Source organism: Anguilla anguilla, chromosome 19 (genome assembly GCF_013347855.1).
Source record: "Anguilla anguilla isolate fAngAng1 chromosome 19, fAngAng1.pri, whole genome shotgun sequence".
In the NCBI taxonomy this organism is placed as follows: Eukaryota; Metazoa; Chordata; class Actinopteri; order Anguilliformes; family Anguillidae; genus Anguilla; species Anguilla anguilla.
The window spans coordinates 10067349-10085258 of NC_049219.1; the positions used below are offsets into that span (position 1 = coordinate 10067349).

Here is a 17910-nt window from a genome sequence, read left to right on the forward strand (position 1 = left end):
CATGAGAGAGGCATTTAGGATGATGCGAGCTGTGACATCACAATTGGCCGGGGCACAATCCTTTAAAAAGGGGGGGGTGGGGGGGGGGCATTACTACAGAACAATGGCCTCTGACTCGCACAAGCAGCAGGAGCCTGGCACTCATTAGACGCGTAACCGAGGGGAGATTCGGAGGGGAGCGGAGGGGAGGGGGGCGGGGGGGAGACTGTGGCGGCTCCCGCTCCGAGATCATCTCTCAGTCATTTCAGAGGATTACTGTGCTGTCGGCTCGGGAGGGTGGGGGGGAGGGGGGGAGGGGGGAGGGGACGTGGGAGGGTGGGGGGGAGGGGGGGAGGGGGGAGGGGACGTGGGCGGGTAGGGGAGGGGGGGGGGGGGTTGTTACAGTCCCCCCCCCCAATGAGTCGTGTACTCCCTAAACCAGGACCGGACCCTGACGAAGGGGTTTTGAACAGTCGCTGCGTCATACAAAACACGCCTGTCCCCAAAAGCAGGGGGGAGGAGGGGGGGCGCTGGTCATAAATCTTGGGCAAACGCAGCAAAATGAGGGACAACCCTATGCAGCTAATTCAACCCCCCCTTCTCCCTACCCCTCCCTCTCTCTCTCTCTCTCTCCTTCTCTCCCTCACTCATTCCCCCTCCCTCTCTCTCTCTCTTCCCCCCTCGCTCCCTCTCTCATTCCACTTTGCTCTCTATCTCCTTCCCCCCTCTCTCCCTCTGTATTTTTAGCTAGTTCTATTAGCTTCTTAAAACATCAATGAGCCCTGAATTGCAGGCTTTCTCTTGCAGCAGAATTTCCTTTCTCCGAGGGAGGGGGGAGTGGGGGGGGGGGGGGGGGGGGTTGGGGAGAGCTGCCACAGAGTGAGTCTGCCCATACGTTTGGCAGGGTGATCACAACAGACGTCAGGGAGGGGGGGGGGGGACACCGCATTGGGCCTTTGCTAAAAAAACAACATAAGGAGAGTCCAACTGTGATCAGGTGATTACACATGGGAATGGTGAGCAGGTGTGTGTGTGTGTGTGTGTGTGTGTGTGTGTGTGACATTATATAGCTGCATATGTGTATGCAGGAACGTGTGTCAGGATCTTATATGTGCGTATGTTGAGGCAGGGGTAGGGGGGGGGGCTTTAAGTCGGGCTGGGCCAATCAGACGCTTCCTACGCAGCGCTCGACAGGCGAGGGCGTTTCCTGGCGCAACAGCACCACCATGTGTCCGGCGTGCGCGAGCAGCCCCCCCCCTCCATGAACATCCCCCCCCCCCCCCCGAGCTCCACTGCGTCTCATCGGACCTCCTCCTCCAAGACGGATCTGCCAGACGCCCGCGTGCGACATGGGCTCAGAAATCTGTTTACAGCTCCGTTTTCCCCCCGTGCCTTCAGGAGCTCCGGTAATGAGACACTCGGTGGAAAGTTAAAAAAAAAAAAAAAACTGGCTCGCGTTCGAGTCCTCCAAGAGCTCTTAATCGAAGGTTAATAAGACCGTCAGGCTCCCTTCGGAAAATAAATACATTTTTTAAAAAGACACCTATGCCGATGCACCTTTTCTAAAATGGCCGACCGAGGCAAGAGACGCGCGGGTTGGCGTCGGCGAAGCTCTCGACCAATCGGAAAGCGGGGCGGCTGAGCGGAGAGGCCTTACCTGATTGGATTCTCCCTCGATCCTGGGGGGCCGGATGCTGGACAGGTGGATGGTCTTGCACTCGCCCGAGTTCAGCTTCACCACGATGGCGTCTGCGTTCACCACTTGCATCACCTGCCGCGCAAGACAGACAGACAGACGGACGTTAACGCCCCGCTCCGACCGAGTGCCCACGGGCCCGACGGTATCGCTACTCAACCTTAAACTCTAACTGAACATTGCAGAAAAGGAACTACAGATGTGCCTGAAAAATACAGACATCTCAATGGTACTAAGCATTCATTTTAGCATCACACAGATCCAGCAGCAAACTGAGGTTACTTTGAAGGAATGACAATGTTGATTTGGATATGAAAATACCGCTCGGCCATTTCTGTTGGACACGTGGCGAGGTCACATGACCACATGATTTACGCCTTTTACGGCACGACCACAGACTTGCCCAGGGGTTTTCGTTTTCTCCCGATCGGCGTGGTACGGAACGAAGCCAAGGCGGCGTAACGAGCGCTAACGCGCAAAAACAATATTTGGACGATTTGTTTGGAGCACACAGAGAAAAAAAAAAAAAAAACATGTAAACATTCCTCCGGTAAAAGTGGATCGCGAGTAAGGCAGAAACCACAGAAGAAGAGCGATAGCGCTGGGAACAGATTGTAGAGCTGATTGGGGTTTTTGGGCGCGTGGCGGAGTGTGCGTTTGCTGGCAGGTAGCGGCGGGCCGCCTCTCCCTCAGGGACGCAAGCCAGAGCCGCGGGGTAACGCGAGCCCGGCCGGGAGGTAAACAGAGTAAGTAAACAGGGGCTCCCAGCGCTCCCCCCAAAAAAAGGAGTCAATCGCTGCTTGACTTCGAGCGACCCCGCCACTCAAACTAAAATCCCCCCTCTCCCCCCTCCCAACTACCCCCCCCCTCCCTCGTCCTGTCCAGATGGCAGAGGCCCCTCTTCGGAGATGAGAGTGTGGGCCAGCGAGCGAGAGGCGACGCCGCCGCCGTGCATTATGGGGGATGTTGGATGCTGCAGGCAGTTGGCGCTTCTGCTCAAAAGTACAGGGAGAGGGACACGCTCACCTGGCGAAGGGGAGGGGGGGGGGTGGTTACATCACTTCCTGTGGCCGTATCGGAGATGGCGGGGTTTAAAAATGGGTGTCAGCTCAAATTAAAGGGTTCATTAATTATGCAGCCCAAAAGGACAGGAACCCTCACAATCTGCATCACCGTGACATTTGTTCCGTCCCCGCTCAGCAAATTTTTTTTTGCGAACATCACCGTGTCCACAGAAAAAAAGGAACATCCTCCTATCCAAGCTGCACAGCGTGTTATCAAAATGCCTACTGTCCAAGTTCAGCTTCATTTACAGCCGTAAGGATAGAAGAGTGCATTGTGGGTAGACAATCTGGGCACAAGGCAAAAACCAAAAACAAGACTGACAAGGTCAGAAGCTGTGAATGACAGAATGAAAAACTGCGCTCAATAGCAATTTTAGAAGTTTTGTTTTTGTGTAGAGGAACCGTACGGAAGCTTCGTAGGTAAAACAAAAAGCAAGGGACGCAAACGAGGATGGAGGGGAGGGAGTGTTGTGGGGGGGGGGGGCAGAGGAAAACTCAATTTGCCACACAGTCCAGCAGACGGGGGGGAGAATGAATCGCAGGCTACATACAAATTGTTGTGTTGAAAATCCATCATGTTTTAATCACAGGAAAATAAGGGGGGGGGGGGCGCTGGGCGATAACAATTCGGCCCCCGACTCTCTGAACGGCGAATCAATTAACTCCTCGTCAGCCCATTATTATCTGGATTCCTAATTAGCGAGCAATTTTATCAAAATGTTTTCAGACCAAAAAAATAAAATAAAATAAATGAATGGAATTAACGGTCGCGGGGGGAGAAAACACTGAGAGAGAGAGAGAGAGAGCGCTGGCGTCTTATGAGCAGAGGCACACGCCGTCCTCTGCAGAGCGCACTGCTCCAGACCGGGCGCGCTGCAGGGAGATGCTGCCCCCCGGTGGCGGCTTCCAGTATAGCCCTCTGCAGCAAAGGGACTCGACTCCACCCCCCCCACGCACCCAATTACATCCACGCAGACGGCTTCAGCGACGCCTTCAGCGTTTCGAACCCGCGGATCCCGTGATCGACCTTGTCCTCTCTCTCCGCTCGCGGCCCGAACCTTCCGCGGGGGGGGGGGAACGCGCTCGGCGTCGTGGAAACACGAGACCTCGCTCTGTCAGTGACCTTGAGCCTGACCTTTGAGAAGCTGGCGTGCTTCACAGCAGGGGGTTGAGTCACAAACCCACAATGACAAATAATTACGATCAACAATCATTTAAATAATTATCATCTCACATCAAAGGGTGTGTGTGTAGGGGGGGGAACTTTTGGCACCTCCCTGTTCAAATCTGTGAGAAATCTGTGGCAAAGTCTACAAAAACCACTTCATCTGAACACCGCGTGTCAGGAAGACGATGGTGCTGAAACAAGCAAGACTGGCAAGCGCCACCATTCACAGAATCAAAGGGCTGACGCGAGTATTTCAAGCCTTCCGAATTCGACTGAGGGAAGAGACTGAGGCGCTGGTTCCTAAAGTGTCAGAAGGGTGAGCTCTCGTTACGAAATTGAGGGAGGAAAAAAACCCCTTGCATCCCCACCCGGGTAAACACAAGCCAGCGATGCACAAAACACAAATGCATTCACTCCAACTTTCAAAATGATTTACAAGTAAAACTTTACTTGTTACCGGCGGACCCTAGACTGTAGTTGCAGACCAAACTCAAGCAATGTACCACTTTAACCAATCAGAGCACAGCTTGTGAACTCTTTACTGATGGCAGCCAGTTTTAAATACCCGATAGCCTTCGCTGGCTGCTTTCTTTCCCGGACCGAGGGATCTGGGACTTTGCGCACATTGTGCTGCGAGTCTGGTCTGGTGCTCAGTGAGCTTTTACTGTCTCTGTTCTGCAGCGCTTACCTTGGCAGGGGCTACCTCCTCCCTGGCAAAAAGGTGGTTTTAAATCTGGGCACGACGTCCTTGTAAAATAAAAGGTTTATGCGCGCATCTTAAATAAAAAAATAATCAGGTCGCTCAAGCAGCGCGGGTTCGCGTTTATCACGCCGATATCGGCCGTAAAAGCTTCCGCGTCGTCCGCGCCGAGCCCGTCCGCTTCCCGAAAGCCCTCCGGAGCGGGGCCGCGGTCCAGAAACCCGGGGGCACGCGGCCGCCCGGGCGAAATTAAGGGCGAGCCGAAGCTGGCGGCTCACCCGCCTTGACCCCTCGGTGACCTTCGGAGCTGCGGCGGCCGGCCCCGGCGCCGGGGCGACCGCGGGCTCTCTCTGAAACCCGGCGGTTAATTGGCCAATCAAAGCGGCTGATTAAAAAAACCGCCCGCTCGACTCCGCCAGACGTCTGGGTTCTAAATCACGCCGACGATTTTAATGCGAGAACAAAACCCAGCAGACGCTGCTTCTCAAATCTTAAAAAAATAATAATAATAATTTTTTTTTAAAAAGAAAAGCAAATCTGGCCCTCATGGCTGGTTAGAGCTGCTGGGCTTTCATTCTTCCCCTCTAATTAGGGGCTAATTTAGCCCTGGGGCACCAGGTGAGTGGAATGTTGCCAATTAACAACATCAATCAATCATCTAACTATCAGCTAGAAAAAGAAGCCAGTAGTACCACTGGCCTTGAGGGCCAAATTTGAGTCCCCAGGGTGGATAATGGAATCCGTGCACAGAATAGATCAGAAGAGATGGAAAAGTCACCAATTTGCTATGCCCTTTCACCTTAGTTTAATACTATTCAACTCAAACCTCTTTGCTCTCCCCCTAGTTTAACATGGTTCAGCCCGACCCTCTCTGTGCTCCCCCTAGTTTAACATGGTTCAGCCCAACCCTCTCTGTGCTCCCCCTAGTTTAACATGGTTCAGCCCAACCCTCTCTGTGCTCCCCCCTAATTTAACATGGTTCAACCCAAACCTCTCTATTCTCCCCCTAGTTTAACATAGCTCAACCCAAACCTCTATGTTCTTCCTCATAGTCTAACATGGTTCCACCCAACTCCCCCCAGTTTAACATGGTTCAGCCCAAACCTCTCTACGTGCTGTCCCCACACCCTGTACTTCTCACCTTTGCCACAAACTGCCGGTCTTTCTGATCCAGGTTTGCAGTGGGGGCCACGTAGTCCTTCCAGATCCTGACCTTGCGCTCTTTGGCTGACCTGTCGCGAGAGAGAGAGAGAGAGAGAGAGAGAGAGAGAGAGTGAGAGAGAGAGAGCCTCGCCCCGTTAGCAAAGCGGTGTGCGATGCACCCTCACGATTGGCTGTTGCCAGTCAACGCATCGCGCGTGATGACCACGCGTGGCAGCGACAGCGGGCGTCTGCCTGTTCAAGAGTAACTGTGAGTTTGAACGTCCCCCAAATATGACACTGCAAATATTTTTTTATTGGGGGGTGTGTGGGACTTAAATACACTGTGCTACTTCTACAATCTTAAAAAGGACTGGGAATGAATGCAGAGGGACAGATGTGACCACCGGACAGTGGGTGAAGGCGGTTGACCGCTGCCTGACCGCGGGCGGACCGTGGCTCACCGTTCGGCCGCCCTCAGCTTGTCGGCGCCCTGCGTGTACACCGCCATGGACCAGTCCACGCAGCGGGCGAAGCCCTCCTTCAGCAGCAGCTCTGTGATGTTCCCGTTCTGCAGCGGACGAGGGAGAGGTCACACACACGCACGCACGCGCGCGCACACACACACACACGCGCACACACACACACACACACACACACACACACACACACTCACTGACTCACTACATCTAAGAGCGGCTCAGATCAGCCCCCTCCCTCAGATCAATCAGAGAGTTTTCAGCAGGAAGTGCGCGGTGGGAGCGGCAGAGTTTAGAACGTCAGTCGAAGGCTACGGCCGTCTCCCGCATCCAACAGTCCAGAGCTAAAGATGAGACCCACCCACTCAACAGGCTCTCGACACGTTGCTATGGAAACAGTCCTTCAGTTTGTGAATCGCGGTGATGAGCGCTTGATCCACAGCAGACTTCTTTTTTTTTTTTTTTTCCTCTCTTTCAGTTGGTTTTTGGAAATGAAACGACAAAATTTCCATACATCTCCATTTCTATCCCGACTCATTTTAAAGGGTGCACTTTCCTAAAATACTTGGCCGTATTTACCGGCACGTTTCGCTAGAATACTTCAGAATGACTCAGGTCGACTGACTCCCAACTCCATAATCCTAATGCCTTGCCGAGGTTAGCTCGTTAGGGTTGCTATGCGCCGATCGTCAAGTCGCCATGCCAGTCGCCATGCCAGTCGCCGTGCCAGTCGCCATGTCAACACCCGTCAACAAGCAGTGGATCGCCACCGCAGCCTTTCTGGTGCGGGGGGGCTCACCGGGTGCATGATGGTGCCCAGGATGACCTGGTTGGGGCAGCTCTCCAGGATGATCTGCACGTCCCGCTGGAGCAGCCGCGACTCGGTGAAGAACTTGGCCTCGGCGGCGAAGGCCTCGGGCGACTCCGTCCCGTCCGCCTCCCGCTTGAAGGTGGGGCACTGGACACGCGGGCGGGGCGGGGCGGGGGAAGAGACAGGAACGCGGAATGTAAAAACGATTGACACAACGGAGGGAGTGTACAACATTATCATTTAAAGAGCTTCACAGTTAGTGTCACAGCTGTGGTCTAAGATGGGGGCGCATATTTATGGGTGTAGACCCCCCCCCCCACCAAATCAAATGGTCCTTCTTCAATATTATAATGTAGTATTGCGTGGTACCATTTGCTGCCCCTCCCCAAAGTAAAAATGAGACCTATGAGCTTGGGCATACTGCAGTAATGTTGGGTTTTCAGGGAATGAATGCGAGCAGCTCATTGGGTGACCGCACTGTCTGCCACCCGCCCCGGACTCTGGGCGGGGCCGACATGATCACATGACCCGCCGCGAGGAACCAAAGGCGAGGGGCGGGTCCGGCGCGACCGCACCTTTACGCCGGATAGCATGACGGTGACCAGGTAGCAGTCGGGCAGGAGGAGGGCTCGGACGACGCTGCCGTCGCGGACGTGCTCGATGATCGCTGGGGGGGGGGGGGGGAGAAAAACAAAGCTTCTTACACAACGTTTTTTTACATACAGCTGGATATATACTGAAGCAATGCAGGTTAAGTACCTTGCTCAAGGGTACAACGGTGTCCTACCCGGGAATCGAACCGGCGACCTTTAGGTTACAAGACCAGCTCCTTACCCATTACACCACACTGCCGCCCAACGGCGCCGTGGCGGCGAGCGCGATGGCGGAGGCGTGTCGGCGGGATCCGAGCAGCCCGCTCCCCAGCCGCGCTCGTTAGCGCCCGTGTTTGCACACGCGTGAGCGGGGAGAGCGGAGACGTGTCGCGGAAACACGCCGAAAGATCAGCGCGAGCACGTGGGAGAGGCGCGAAACCCCAACGGAGCTCAGCGGGGGAAACTCGCCAAGCTCCAACTACGGGGAATACGCATCAATGGGGGGGGGGGGGTGTTCGGGTGCTTCCTGTGGGTTAGAGCGCCCTCGCTACGTTAGCGCTAATGCTCGCCATTCAAACAGCCCAACAAATGAACCCACCCGTTCACCTCCAGGGCCCCCTAGTGGCCTGGAGGATGTACTGCAGGAAAAGAGGAGTGGGAAGATACGGCGAAAGGATCTGGCGGGATGAGGGCGTGCCTTCGCGGCGGAAACGCCCCCCCCCCAGGCCGGGCCGCGGCGGCAGACCTACCGTTCACGGGCTTCTGGTGCAGGGAGTCCACGAAGTTGCGCGGGTTCTCGATGCTGTACTTGAGGTCGCGGATGGTGTGGGCCCCGCCCCCTTCCGACCACATCCCTTTTTTGGACGCTTTCGCCTGGTCCTCCAGGTCGCACAGCCTGGCCTGGTCAGGGCTGCGAAGATCAGCGGGAGAACGATAAAGATCAACAAGACAAAAGTCTTCGCCTGGGTTATACTTGCATACACACGCTATACGTTTTCCAGAGACATAAAAAGAACACAAAGTTCTACTCTGCGTATTCAGTCATTACTTATCCCGGCGCACACCGTGAATGGAAATGAATTCCACAACACTGTAATACGCCGCATAAATCCGCAGCTTTCTTTAGGTTTACGAAGACGATTCATTGATGTTATTCATTTCGCCGCCCGGGAAGTGACGGTTTCACGCTGCGCTCGGGGACTAAAAATCCGTGATAGATTTCGCAAATATTCAATCTGAGGAACAAGAGAATAAACACGGCCTGTATCGAATTACAGGAGTCGCACTCCCTCATTGCCACAGTGCTTAAAGTGTTTTATTATGGTTCGGCGCAGGTACCCGTTTCCACGGTGACGAATGCCGCTCAAGTTCCGTGTATCCACAGATACGGCAGTATACTTCTTCATGCCGACATATGCTCGGAGTTAAACTATATGATGAACCACCGGCTCAACCTCCCCCGCCCCACCAAATTCAATTCAACCCGGAAAGCTTGTCACTAGCCCAGCTCTCTATCGCCTATTTCACATCGCTAGGACCCTCTAAAGTGAGTCTGCCTTCTCCGAACCTAAGCTCAGGCCCAGATAAAACCCAAAAAGCTCAAATCCCTAAGCTGCGACATAATAAACAATGATAAAAACCTTTAGATAACAATCTTTCAACAGCAAAAAAAAAAAAAAAGTGTGATTCTTCAGTACACCAAGGCCGCCTGCTCGTCAAACTTTTCATTGGTCGTCTTTAATTCTTTTAATCCGACAATATTGGACAGGCCTCAGGGCATCAGATGGCTGGCTAATATGAAAGCACCTTTTTTTTTTTTTTTTTTTACAAACGCACATCATTATTTAGAAATGCAGACAGAAAAGGCCCAGGGAAGGCTTTTAAGTGGATTTCAATTCATCACAAAGGGCACCGCGTCGCAGAATGTTCCGGAAAACCGTGCTCTAATTAGCAAGGCTGGACACGGACTTGCAAAACAGGCCTTTCTTCTCACTCCAAACTTCAGCTCCTTTTATGGAGAAACACTTTTCCCCGACTGCAGTCACACGGTACCCAAATTTGTACGCTCTCCACATTAAAAGCCTGACATAAGAAGGGCGAAAATTTAAAAAACGGCCAACGCTACTTTTTCCAGTTCCTCTGCGAGATAATTTGGCGCCAACTGCTTGGCTAACTAGACGATTACTGCGCTGTAGCAGGGAACTCCTAACCCCAGAAAACCTGTCATTTTAGCAGCGAACCAGTGCCAGGAAGAAAAAAAAAAAAAGCCATAAATGCAGCCAACGAGACAAACGGCGTTCAATCCAATCCTGTATAATAAGAAAAAAAAATAATAATAAAAAAGCGTCCCCACGGGATCCATTCATTCTGATCAAGGGTACCTTCTGCAGACTTTACGAAGCGAGGCAGACATCTGTTCGGACCCTGCGGTGAGCGCCATTACGATTCTCAGAGCGCAGACGCCGTCCTCGAATTAAAGAGGGCGGGGTTTCACCTCTTCGGGAAAACCCTCCGCTTTGTGCCGACTCAGCCGGCGGCGGCGAGAAACTATATCTGCTGAAGAGAGGCGGGAGCAGCTGAGGTCACCCACGCTAGGTCAGCAGGCCTGTAAGGGCTGCTCGGTGCAAACTGGGCCCGCGTCTGCCGGAGGAAGGGCTGGCGAAGCTGCGGCTCCTCAGGATTCGAAGCACGTCGGAGGGCTCCAATTTGGCAGCGAGGCCCGCTCTCTCACCCGAAATCGAAAAACGGGAACGCGACGCGCGGAATGAAAGGGTTCGAGCCGCCGGGGCGCTCCCGAAACGCTTCCGTCCGCCTCTCTATCGGAGAGAGGACGGATGAGCCGTAGCGAGGGCTGGGGGGAGCGACTGACCGTCTAATTTATGCTCGGCGGTGCACGGGGGGGGGGGGGGGACCGAACCGGACGGCAGAAAAACGGGGAACGCAAGAGCGATCGCCCGGGTCACTGGCTGAGCCCGTCGCCGTTAGCGACGAGCGACGCGTGCGTTTGCGTGGGCGCTGGAGGAAGACGTGTTTGGACGCTTGTCTGTGTTGTACAGCGGGGGGGGAGGTGGGGGATTAGCAAAGCCAGCAGGGGAGCAGAACAACTGAAGCAGAAGAACAGAATGCCTTTTAGCCATTTGGGGAGAATAAACTCTAAATGGGGAAACTGGCAACCGTGCAAAGAAATTAAAGTGGGGCGGGGGGGGGGGGGTCTGTGAGTTTTTGGGAAGGACTCAATGAACTCTTTTAGCAAAGCGGCTCGAAAGAAAGTAACGCTGAAAGGCCTCCAAACAAAAGACGCCATGTCTGCAGTGGCGGTGCATAAAGGCGCTGGACGGCCGACGAATCACGCCTCTCGGCGTACGGCCCGCCTCCAAAGCCCGCCAACGTTAGCGTTCTCTCACCCGAAAGCCAACCCCACCGGTCTGCCGTCCCTCCACTCGACCAGACGCACAGCGCCGGGCAGCAAGCCGTGAAGCAAAGTCGAGGTGCGGCGCACGCCGGTAATGCTCGACGCGACTGGCTGAGCCCGGAGAGCTGCATCCAATCACAGCGCGGCAAACGAGGAGGCTGCAACTTCAGTCATGTGACCGAATACCTGTAACATCTCTACATCTGGGATGGTCGTCAAACAAACCTCATGAGGAAAACTGGTCGTTTCTGATTAACGGGGGGGGGGGGGGGGGGGGTTAGGAAAAGTCTCTGCACAAGCCACAAACCCCCCCCCCCCCCCCCAGCTTTGCCCAGCTCGGAGGCCTGGTGCCAGCCTGTGCTGGCATCCCCAGACAAGGGCCCGTTGAGCTTCCCTTGGGACAGAGCGTCGGAGGATAAACGTCCCACTGTCACTGGGACCACGCACCTCCCGCCCCATCAGAACCGTTAACCCCAGCGACCCCCGGAATAACAGGAACACGTTCGACCTAACCCGCAGAACGCCTCGCCCTCGTCCCGCGCACGCGACCCGAAACCTCCCGTTCCCTCCTCGCTGCGGTCGGTTTGTTTTTTCTGTCCGCTTCCAGCAGATAGTTGTGACTCTGGCACCGAAAGCATGGATAACACACCGAGAACGCGTTACTGAAAATGAACACAAAGCGCAGCGCGTTGGGCGTAAACACGGGCCCCGAGGGGTTTGGGCCTGGCTGTCGATACAGCAGAGCGATCCGCTGCACTGACACACACTCATCTTAAACTCTGTGGTGGCGTAGCCAGAACCCAGCGATTCCACAACCCCCCTGACATTACTTACCCCAGGGCTGCCCAACCCCCTTCCTGGATATCTATGGTCCTGTCCTGCAGGTTTTCACTCCAACCCTAATTGAGCACACCTGACTCTACTAATTAGCAGCTCAGTGAGATCTCCAGCTGCTGAATCAGGTGTGGGCTTCGTTAGGGCTGGAGTGAGAATCTCCAGGAGCAGGGCTGGGCAGCCGTGGCTCAGACGGACGGGTGAGGGAGGTGTGGGGAAAGGGCGGGACGGTCGGCGGGCGCTCCTTACTGGCTGCTTCGGATGCCCTCTCTGCGCACTGTGGCCAGGCCCTCTGAGACCAGGGACTCAGCGATGTTCTCCCCCGTGGTGTCTGCGGAAAGGACAGAGCAGGTAGACTCAAACGCAGGGGTCGCAAACTCCACTCATGGAGGGCCGCACTTTGGTATGTCGCTTTGGATAAAAGCGTCTGCTAAGTAACTGTAATGTAACGTCTCTGCTGGTTTCGATTTCCTTCCGATCGGCAGTCAGTTTAGGCATCGGAAATGAGGCGTAGGGACTCTTTAGCCAATCAATGTCAATTAAGCACAGGAAGACGGTCAAAAACCAGCAGACGCGGCGGCCCTCCAGGATTTGGAGTTTGAGATCCCTGCCCAAAGGGGTCCACCCTCCCCCGCTTCTGAACCACAGGGTCAGGGTTCGGTAGCAGGGCTTTCTGAAGCAGCACCGCAATATGCGGAATACGACGATACAAATCGGAACATTCCGGAACCGTCCCCAGAACTTAAAGGAGTTCTCAGACCGGCGCGTCTATAAAGTGTTTCACCGGCAGTCCGTTCAGCATTAAAAAAACACACAGATTCAAACCCCCACGACGGTACTGGACTTTTATTACACCACATAAAAAACACCTGAAGCCAGAGGAGAGACGGAACAATGAATGTTTCATTCAGATTTTTTATTTTTTTTTTTGTTACTTTTGCTTTCTTTTTTTTTGCCGCTGTCAGCACCACTTCAAAGACTTCGGGCGCGCCCGCTGAAGAAATAAAGCGGTTCCGTCAGCAGTTCTCTCTAAAGTCGGTCTCCACGGAAACGGGCGCGCTCGCTGATCTTATCAAAATTTCCGCGCAGACCCGTCGTAGCCGCCGTGCGCGGAACAGCCATTTTCAGGGCTCAGCACCGTAGCTCCCAATCTAACGCTCACGTCAAAAATCAGTTGACGCGAGAATGCTGCTTCCGCTCCTTCCGTCTCACGGCGGCTTAAACAGCTGAAATGACTTAAAACAAAAACAAAAACAAAAAAAAAAAGGTGCTTAGGTGATGGAAACTTTAAATATCCAACGTCTCAAAAAATGATCGATTCGTGCTAAAACTTTCGGTCGAAAAGGTTTCCCCGCAAAGGGGCTGAGTATTCAGTTTATTCGCGCTCACATTCAATAACAAACAGTGTTCTCCCACCCACCCCCACCCCCCAACCCCCAACCCCCAACCCCCAACCCCCAACCCCCAACCACCACAGCGATCGCACTGCTAACAAGTGCAAAAGTTCACTTGGGCCCACATCTCAAAACTCCACCGTCCACAGCAGTGCTGACCAACCCTGTTCCTCAAGACGTACAGTCCTAACACAGCACACCACATTCAACAGCCACAGATCTCCACGAGCCGCTAATTAACCAGGTGTGCCAAATCAGGGCCGTGCATAATTGAGCCAGGTGTGCCAAATTAGGGTTGTGCATAATTGAGCCAGGTGTGCCAAATCAGGGCTGGAGTGAAAACCTGCAGGACGGCAGACCTCCAGGAACAGGGTTGGTGACCGCTGGGTCGACAGAGACGAGCTGTGCTTCCCCGCTCTCTATGGTGCTTCTGCAGGTGGACGCGGTCCCCAGTGCCGTACCTTTTCCGAGGTACACCATGCCGTACTCCCTGCCCTGGGCCGTCTTTATCTCCACGCTGAAGCACACCTCCTTCCCGATCATCTTCTTCCGCAGGAACTCGCGGGCCTGGAAGGCCCAGGGCTGCAACGCAAAAAAGGCCCCGGTGAGCACAGACTCCGCCCATCCCCCCTGCTCGAGCGGACGGCCGCATTCTCGCAGGCCAAAGGGACCTTTTTTACCCACGAGAATGCCCTTCAAAATACACACGCCGAGACGTCTTTCAAAATTCTAAGTCACTGTTCCAGAACTCTGTTACTCTCAATTACCAGCAGTGATTGTGACATCAGCATTAGAATGTTCAGTTAACAACATTCTAATGACACATCTGTGATGTCACGCCTTAAAGGGTTCAAAGGGGGGAGCTCCGCCCCTCTCCGCTCACCTCGTCAGGGGTGTCCTTGGTGTCGGGCTGGCTCTGGGCTGCGCGGCGGGCCAGCGCCCCGGCTCGGACGTTGCTGAGGTTGATCTGGCGCTCCGGGGGGGGGCCCCCGCGCGGCTGGCCTCTCACGATGATGGCGCACCCGGACAGCACCTGGGGGAGGGAAGGGTAGGGACACGCGCCGGTCAGGAGCCCGACCCCATTCAGGGACTGCAAAAAACCCACCCCACTGATCACGACGCCGTGCGGAATGGCTAATTCACTGATCTCAACCCAAGGTGGATAGGCGAAAAGGGTGCACTGATTCACTTATCAATAGCACGCCTCTGCAAGACTTTTCAGGAAAGAACGACGCCTTCAAAAGCGACCACAGGCTGAAAACTGAAACTGGAACCAAATTTCAGTTCAGAGCCAAGGCACGAAACGGATGTGCGCTTGTGAACCAAAACTCATAAATCTACAGTGCAGTTAAATTTTAGAAATGAACACGTGATGAGACAAATAAACAGTCATTTTGTTCACGAAAGAGAAACAAAAAATAGACCACATAACTGTTGCAATGATGAGGGTGTATAAAGCTCATTTTTAACAGCACACTGTATCCAAGCAATGCCAGTTAGTCCACTTCACTTGGTAATACCACACAAAAAAAGCTGATAAGAAAACACAGAAGGCCTGTCGGCCTCAGGAGCTGCTTTCCTGAGAGACAGTAGGACAAAATAGCCCTGCGAATAAATAGGAGGCATGCAACCTAAACTAAACTAGAACCTATTCTAGAAACCAAATCTGCATTCCCCACGGCACCTCAATTAAAAGTGTTGCAGGACAGCTGTGTTACTGTAACCCCACCCCTTCCCTCCAGGAAGAACGAAAAAAAAGAACGTTATCCATATTGGCAGTTAGGCTATACAATAGCTGACTTTCAACCGCTACGGGACAGTCACAGCCTGATGTGGTAACCCTCCAGGGTTTTTTATAGATACCCCAAGGGGACAGATAACACTTCAAAACAGGGCTCTGACTGTGTCCCTAGGCCTATTGTATCTGACTGTGGGATAACGCTCTCTGGGGCATGTGACTAAACAAACAATTCACAGGACAGCGTCAAGACGCGAAATGAAAACGACGGAAAGATTTGTGCAGCCGCTGGGAAGTTGGGTTTGTTGACGGGAGTATGCTTAAATTCATGAGGTATAGAAGCTGATATTTTGCAATCATCATCAATCATTAACCACAGCTGCAATAAAGCCGCTAGACTATCATTGGGAACTAACTTCCACGAAAAAACAACCAGCAGGATTTTATTTATTTATTACGTGATATAAATGGTAAATATCCGGAAGAACTGTTTTCACAACACAAAGTAATTTACAATCAATGGAGGATAATCATAACATGCATTTTAAAACAGGTTCTACAGTGCCTGCACTGATTTGGGGCAAACATTCAGGAAATTCAAACGCGTATTGCTCATAGGCTAGCGTAAACATAATCTAAAATACTAAAACCGACATAACCCGTATGGAGCCACGTTGTTGCTGAATGTTTACTATAAATCTTCAGTGTTCATTTCAGAGTTGGTCCTGCAGAAATCTACAACTTCACCACGTCATCAATTACGCTACCGTCGTGTAAAACGCGTGCAACTGTAAAGATTTCCAGGGGTTACGTGTCATTGTGGGTATCAGTATTAAAGCTGCTTGGTCGTGCCAACCTTACATTAAAACTAAACGTCAGTCCGCAAATCGCAATCATTGTTCAAACAACGAAATCGGACGCGAATAGTCTACTAATTTTAGTGGACTGCTGAGTTTCTGGAAAGGCACATTTCTTAAGCAAAGCAAAGCTTTCTCTTTAGACTTCATGAAGTAGCCCGCTGGTTAACGTGTGCAAGATAAAATATATCGTGGCGTAGTAGATGTGTTCTGATTTCACCCCGACAACATGCGTTCTGATTTCCTGACGTTTTACGCAAATGGTGTAATCGCCCCAACCTTGGCTTGAAGAATAAGGAACTTTGATCAGAGTACAAACACTTAGCTCCAGCTAGCTAACTAGCCCATTTCCAGCCCATGCCGTGCCACACGTGACAGTAATTGGAGCTACACAGTACTCTCCTCACTTTGTAAAAACGCAGATTATTATTTAGTCTAACCAGCAAATGAAATGCCCAATTAGCACACCTGACGCGAACATTTGACTAATTGGCTGGCTAATGTTGCACTGAGAACATTTTCGAATATTCATCTGTTGCCTTGTGGATTTCGGATCTTAGAGAAACAACCAAAACGTCAAGAAGCTAGTTACCATGACAGTTTTTAAAATAAATGTTGGCAGCTATGAGTTGCCAGCGCGAGAGAGTTGGGAGCTACCTACACAGCTGGCAATTAAACAAGACCACTAATTAGCTAACATTACTAAGCTAGCAAGGTGGCTCCCAACCTAACTGTCTAGTGTCTAGCAAATAATTCAGCAAGCTAGCAACCAAACTGTACACAGAACTATGAGTAAACACAGACCTGTATTATTTTCTCAAAACCTTTGACCACGCACATATAGTAACAACTTCTATATCTTAATTCCATCCACTTGTAATCAACTTATTTAGCCTGCTTGGTTTTTAAAACCCCTCAACACCCCCGAGTAAGTCTTTGACTTACCATTTTTACAATCCCTCTTTGCAAAACTGGAGCAGCGTTTGTTTGTGCCTGTGAGGATGCAGATGATGCCATATTCGCAGATTTAAACACGCCGTATGGGGGGAAACAGGTAAAGGAGTCGGGAGTCGGTGAGACTGCTCTACTGGGTTTCAAGAAAGAAGAATCGAATGCCGCTGTACACATTCACTAAACCGGAAACACACGGTGTCATGCAACCCCAGTATTCACAGGATATACACGTCATTTATTTAAAAACATGTTCCGGGGCAATTGTGGGAATAAACATTGCAAATAGACCACTTTCCAAAATCGTAACGAATAGAAAACTATAACTTCCGGAATGTGAAGTATGGACGACACGTCAGCATCAGATTATCTATACAGAGGGTTTTATGAAGCTTCTGGTGTGCTCGAGAGGGCAACTGTAGTTTTCAGTTTCGTTAAATACATGAAGGAGATATTCGCTTGTGTGGCTGACGTGCGGTCTTAATGCTTGCTCGTGTGCCGTTGAGAGAGCCGATTCCAAAGTCTCTGTTGAAAAGCAATCATTTAAGCGAGGATATTTTTCACGTCCTAGGAGTCAACACATGCCGTAGGGCATTTGAAAAGTAGTAACGTTTAACTCATAACATTTAAACAAGTCAAACTAGTGTTATTTCCACTATCAGATTTGCTTTTTTAAATGTCCGTCAACATTTTAGAAAGCGTACGTGGCGAACTCATGTTTCCTAAATATTTTAAGTGTTAGCTTACTCAGTGAATGGTAAACATAAATAACCACATGGACAGTGATTGTGTGTAATTATTTAGTGGTCCACTAGATGGCAGCATATGACCTTTTATGGAAGTATATTCAGTCTTATCTGAAAATTGCCGGTTGGGTGCATGCATTTGTTTTGCCCAGCACTTCCACATCTTATTCAACTAATTAACTAATAATGGTCTTCAATCAAGCCCTTGATAAGTAGAATCAGTTGTTTTTGCTCAAACAAAAACCTGCACCCACAACGTCGAACACCCCTGGTATATCGTAATCGCAGAGAGGAGTCTATTACAGTTTAGTAATTACTTGCTTCTCACAGTTGCAAATGTGTCACTGT

The 17910-nt window shown here is 51.9% G+C and overlaps 1 protein-coding gene across 1 annotated transcript in view; it reads right to left on the reverse strand.

Annotated features, from left to right (window-relative positions):
* The window catches only part of snd1 (staphylococcal nuclease and tudor domain containing 1), a 108241-nt gene extending 91212 nt beyond the window's left edge, over positions 1-17029 (reverse strand). Inside the window, exons 1-10 of the mRNA XM_035402225.1 lie at positions 16811-17029; positions 14154-14303; positions 13732-13852; positions 12126-12207; positions 8380-8540; positions 7613-7704; positions 7026-7184; positions 6212-6318; positions 5749-5839; positions 1637-1750 (exon numbers count right to left, since the gene is read on the reverse strand). Coding sequence (XP_035258116.1) covers positions 1637-1750; positions 5749-5839; positions 6212-6318; positions 7026-7184; positions 7613-7704; positions 8380-8540; positions 12126-12207; positions 13732-13852; positions 14154-14303; positions 16811-16993 — 1260 coding nt within the window. The 5' untranslated portion in view covers positions 16994-17029. The remainder of the gene's footprint in view (positions 1-1636; positions 1751-5748; positions 5840-6211; positions 6319-7025; positions 7185-7612; positions 7705-8379; positions 8541-12125; positions 12208-13731; positions 13853-14153; positions 14304-16810) is intronic.
* Positions 17030-17910: the final 881 nt, after the last annotated feature.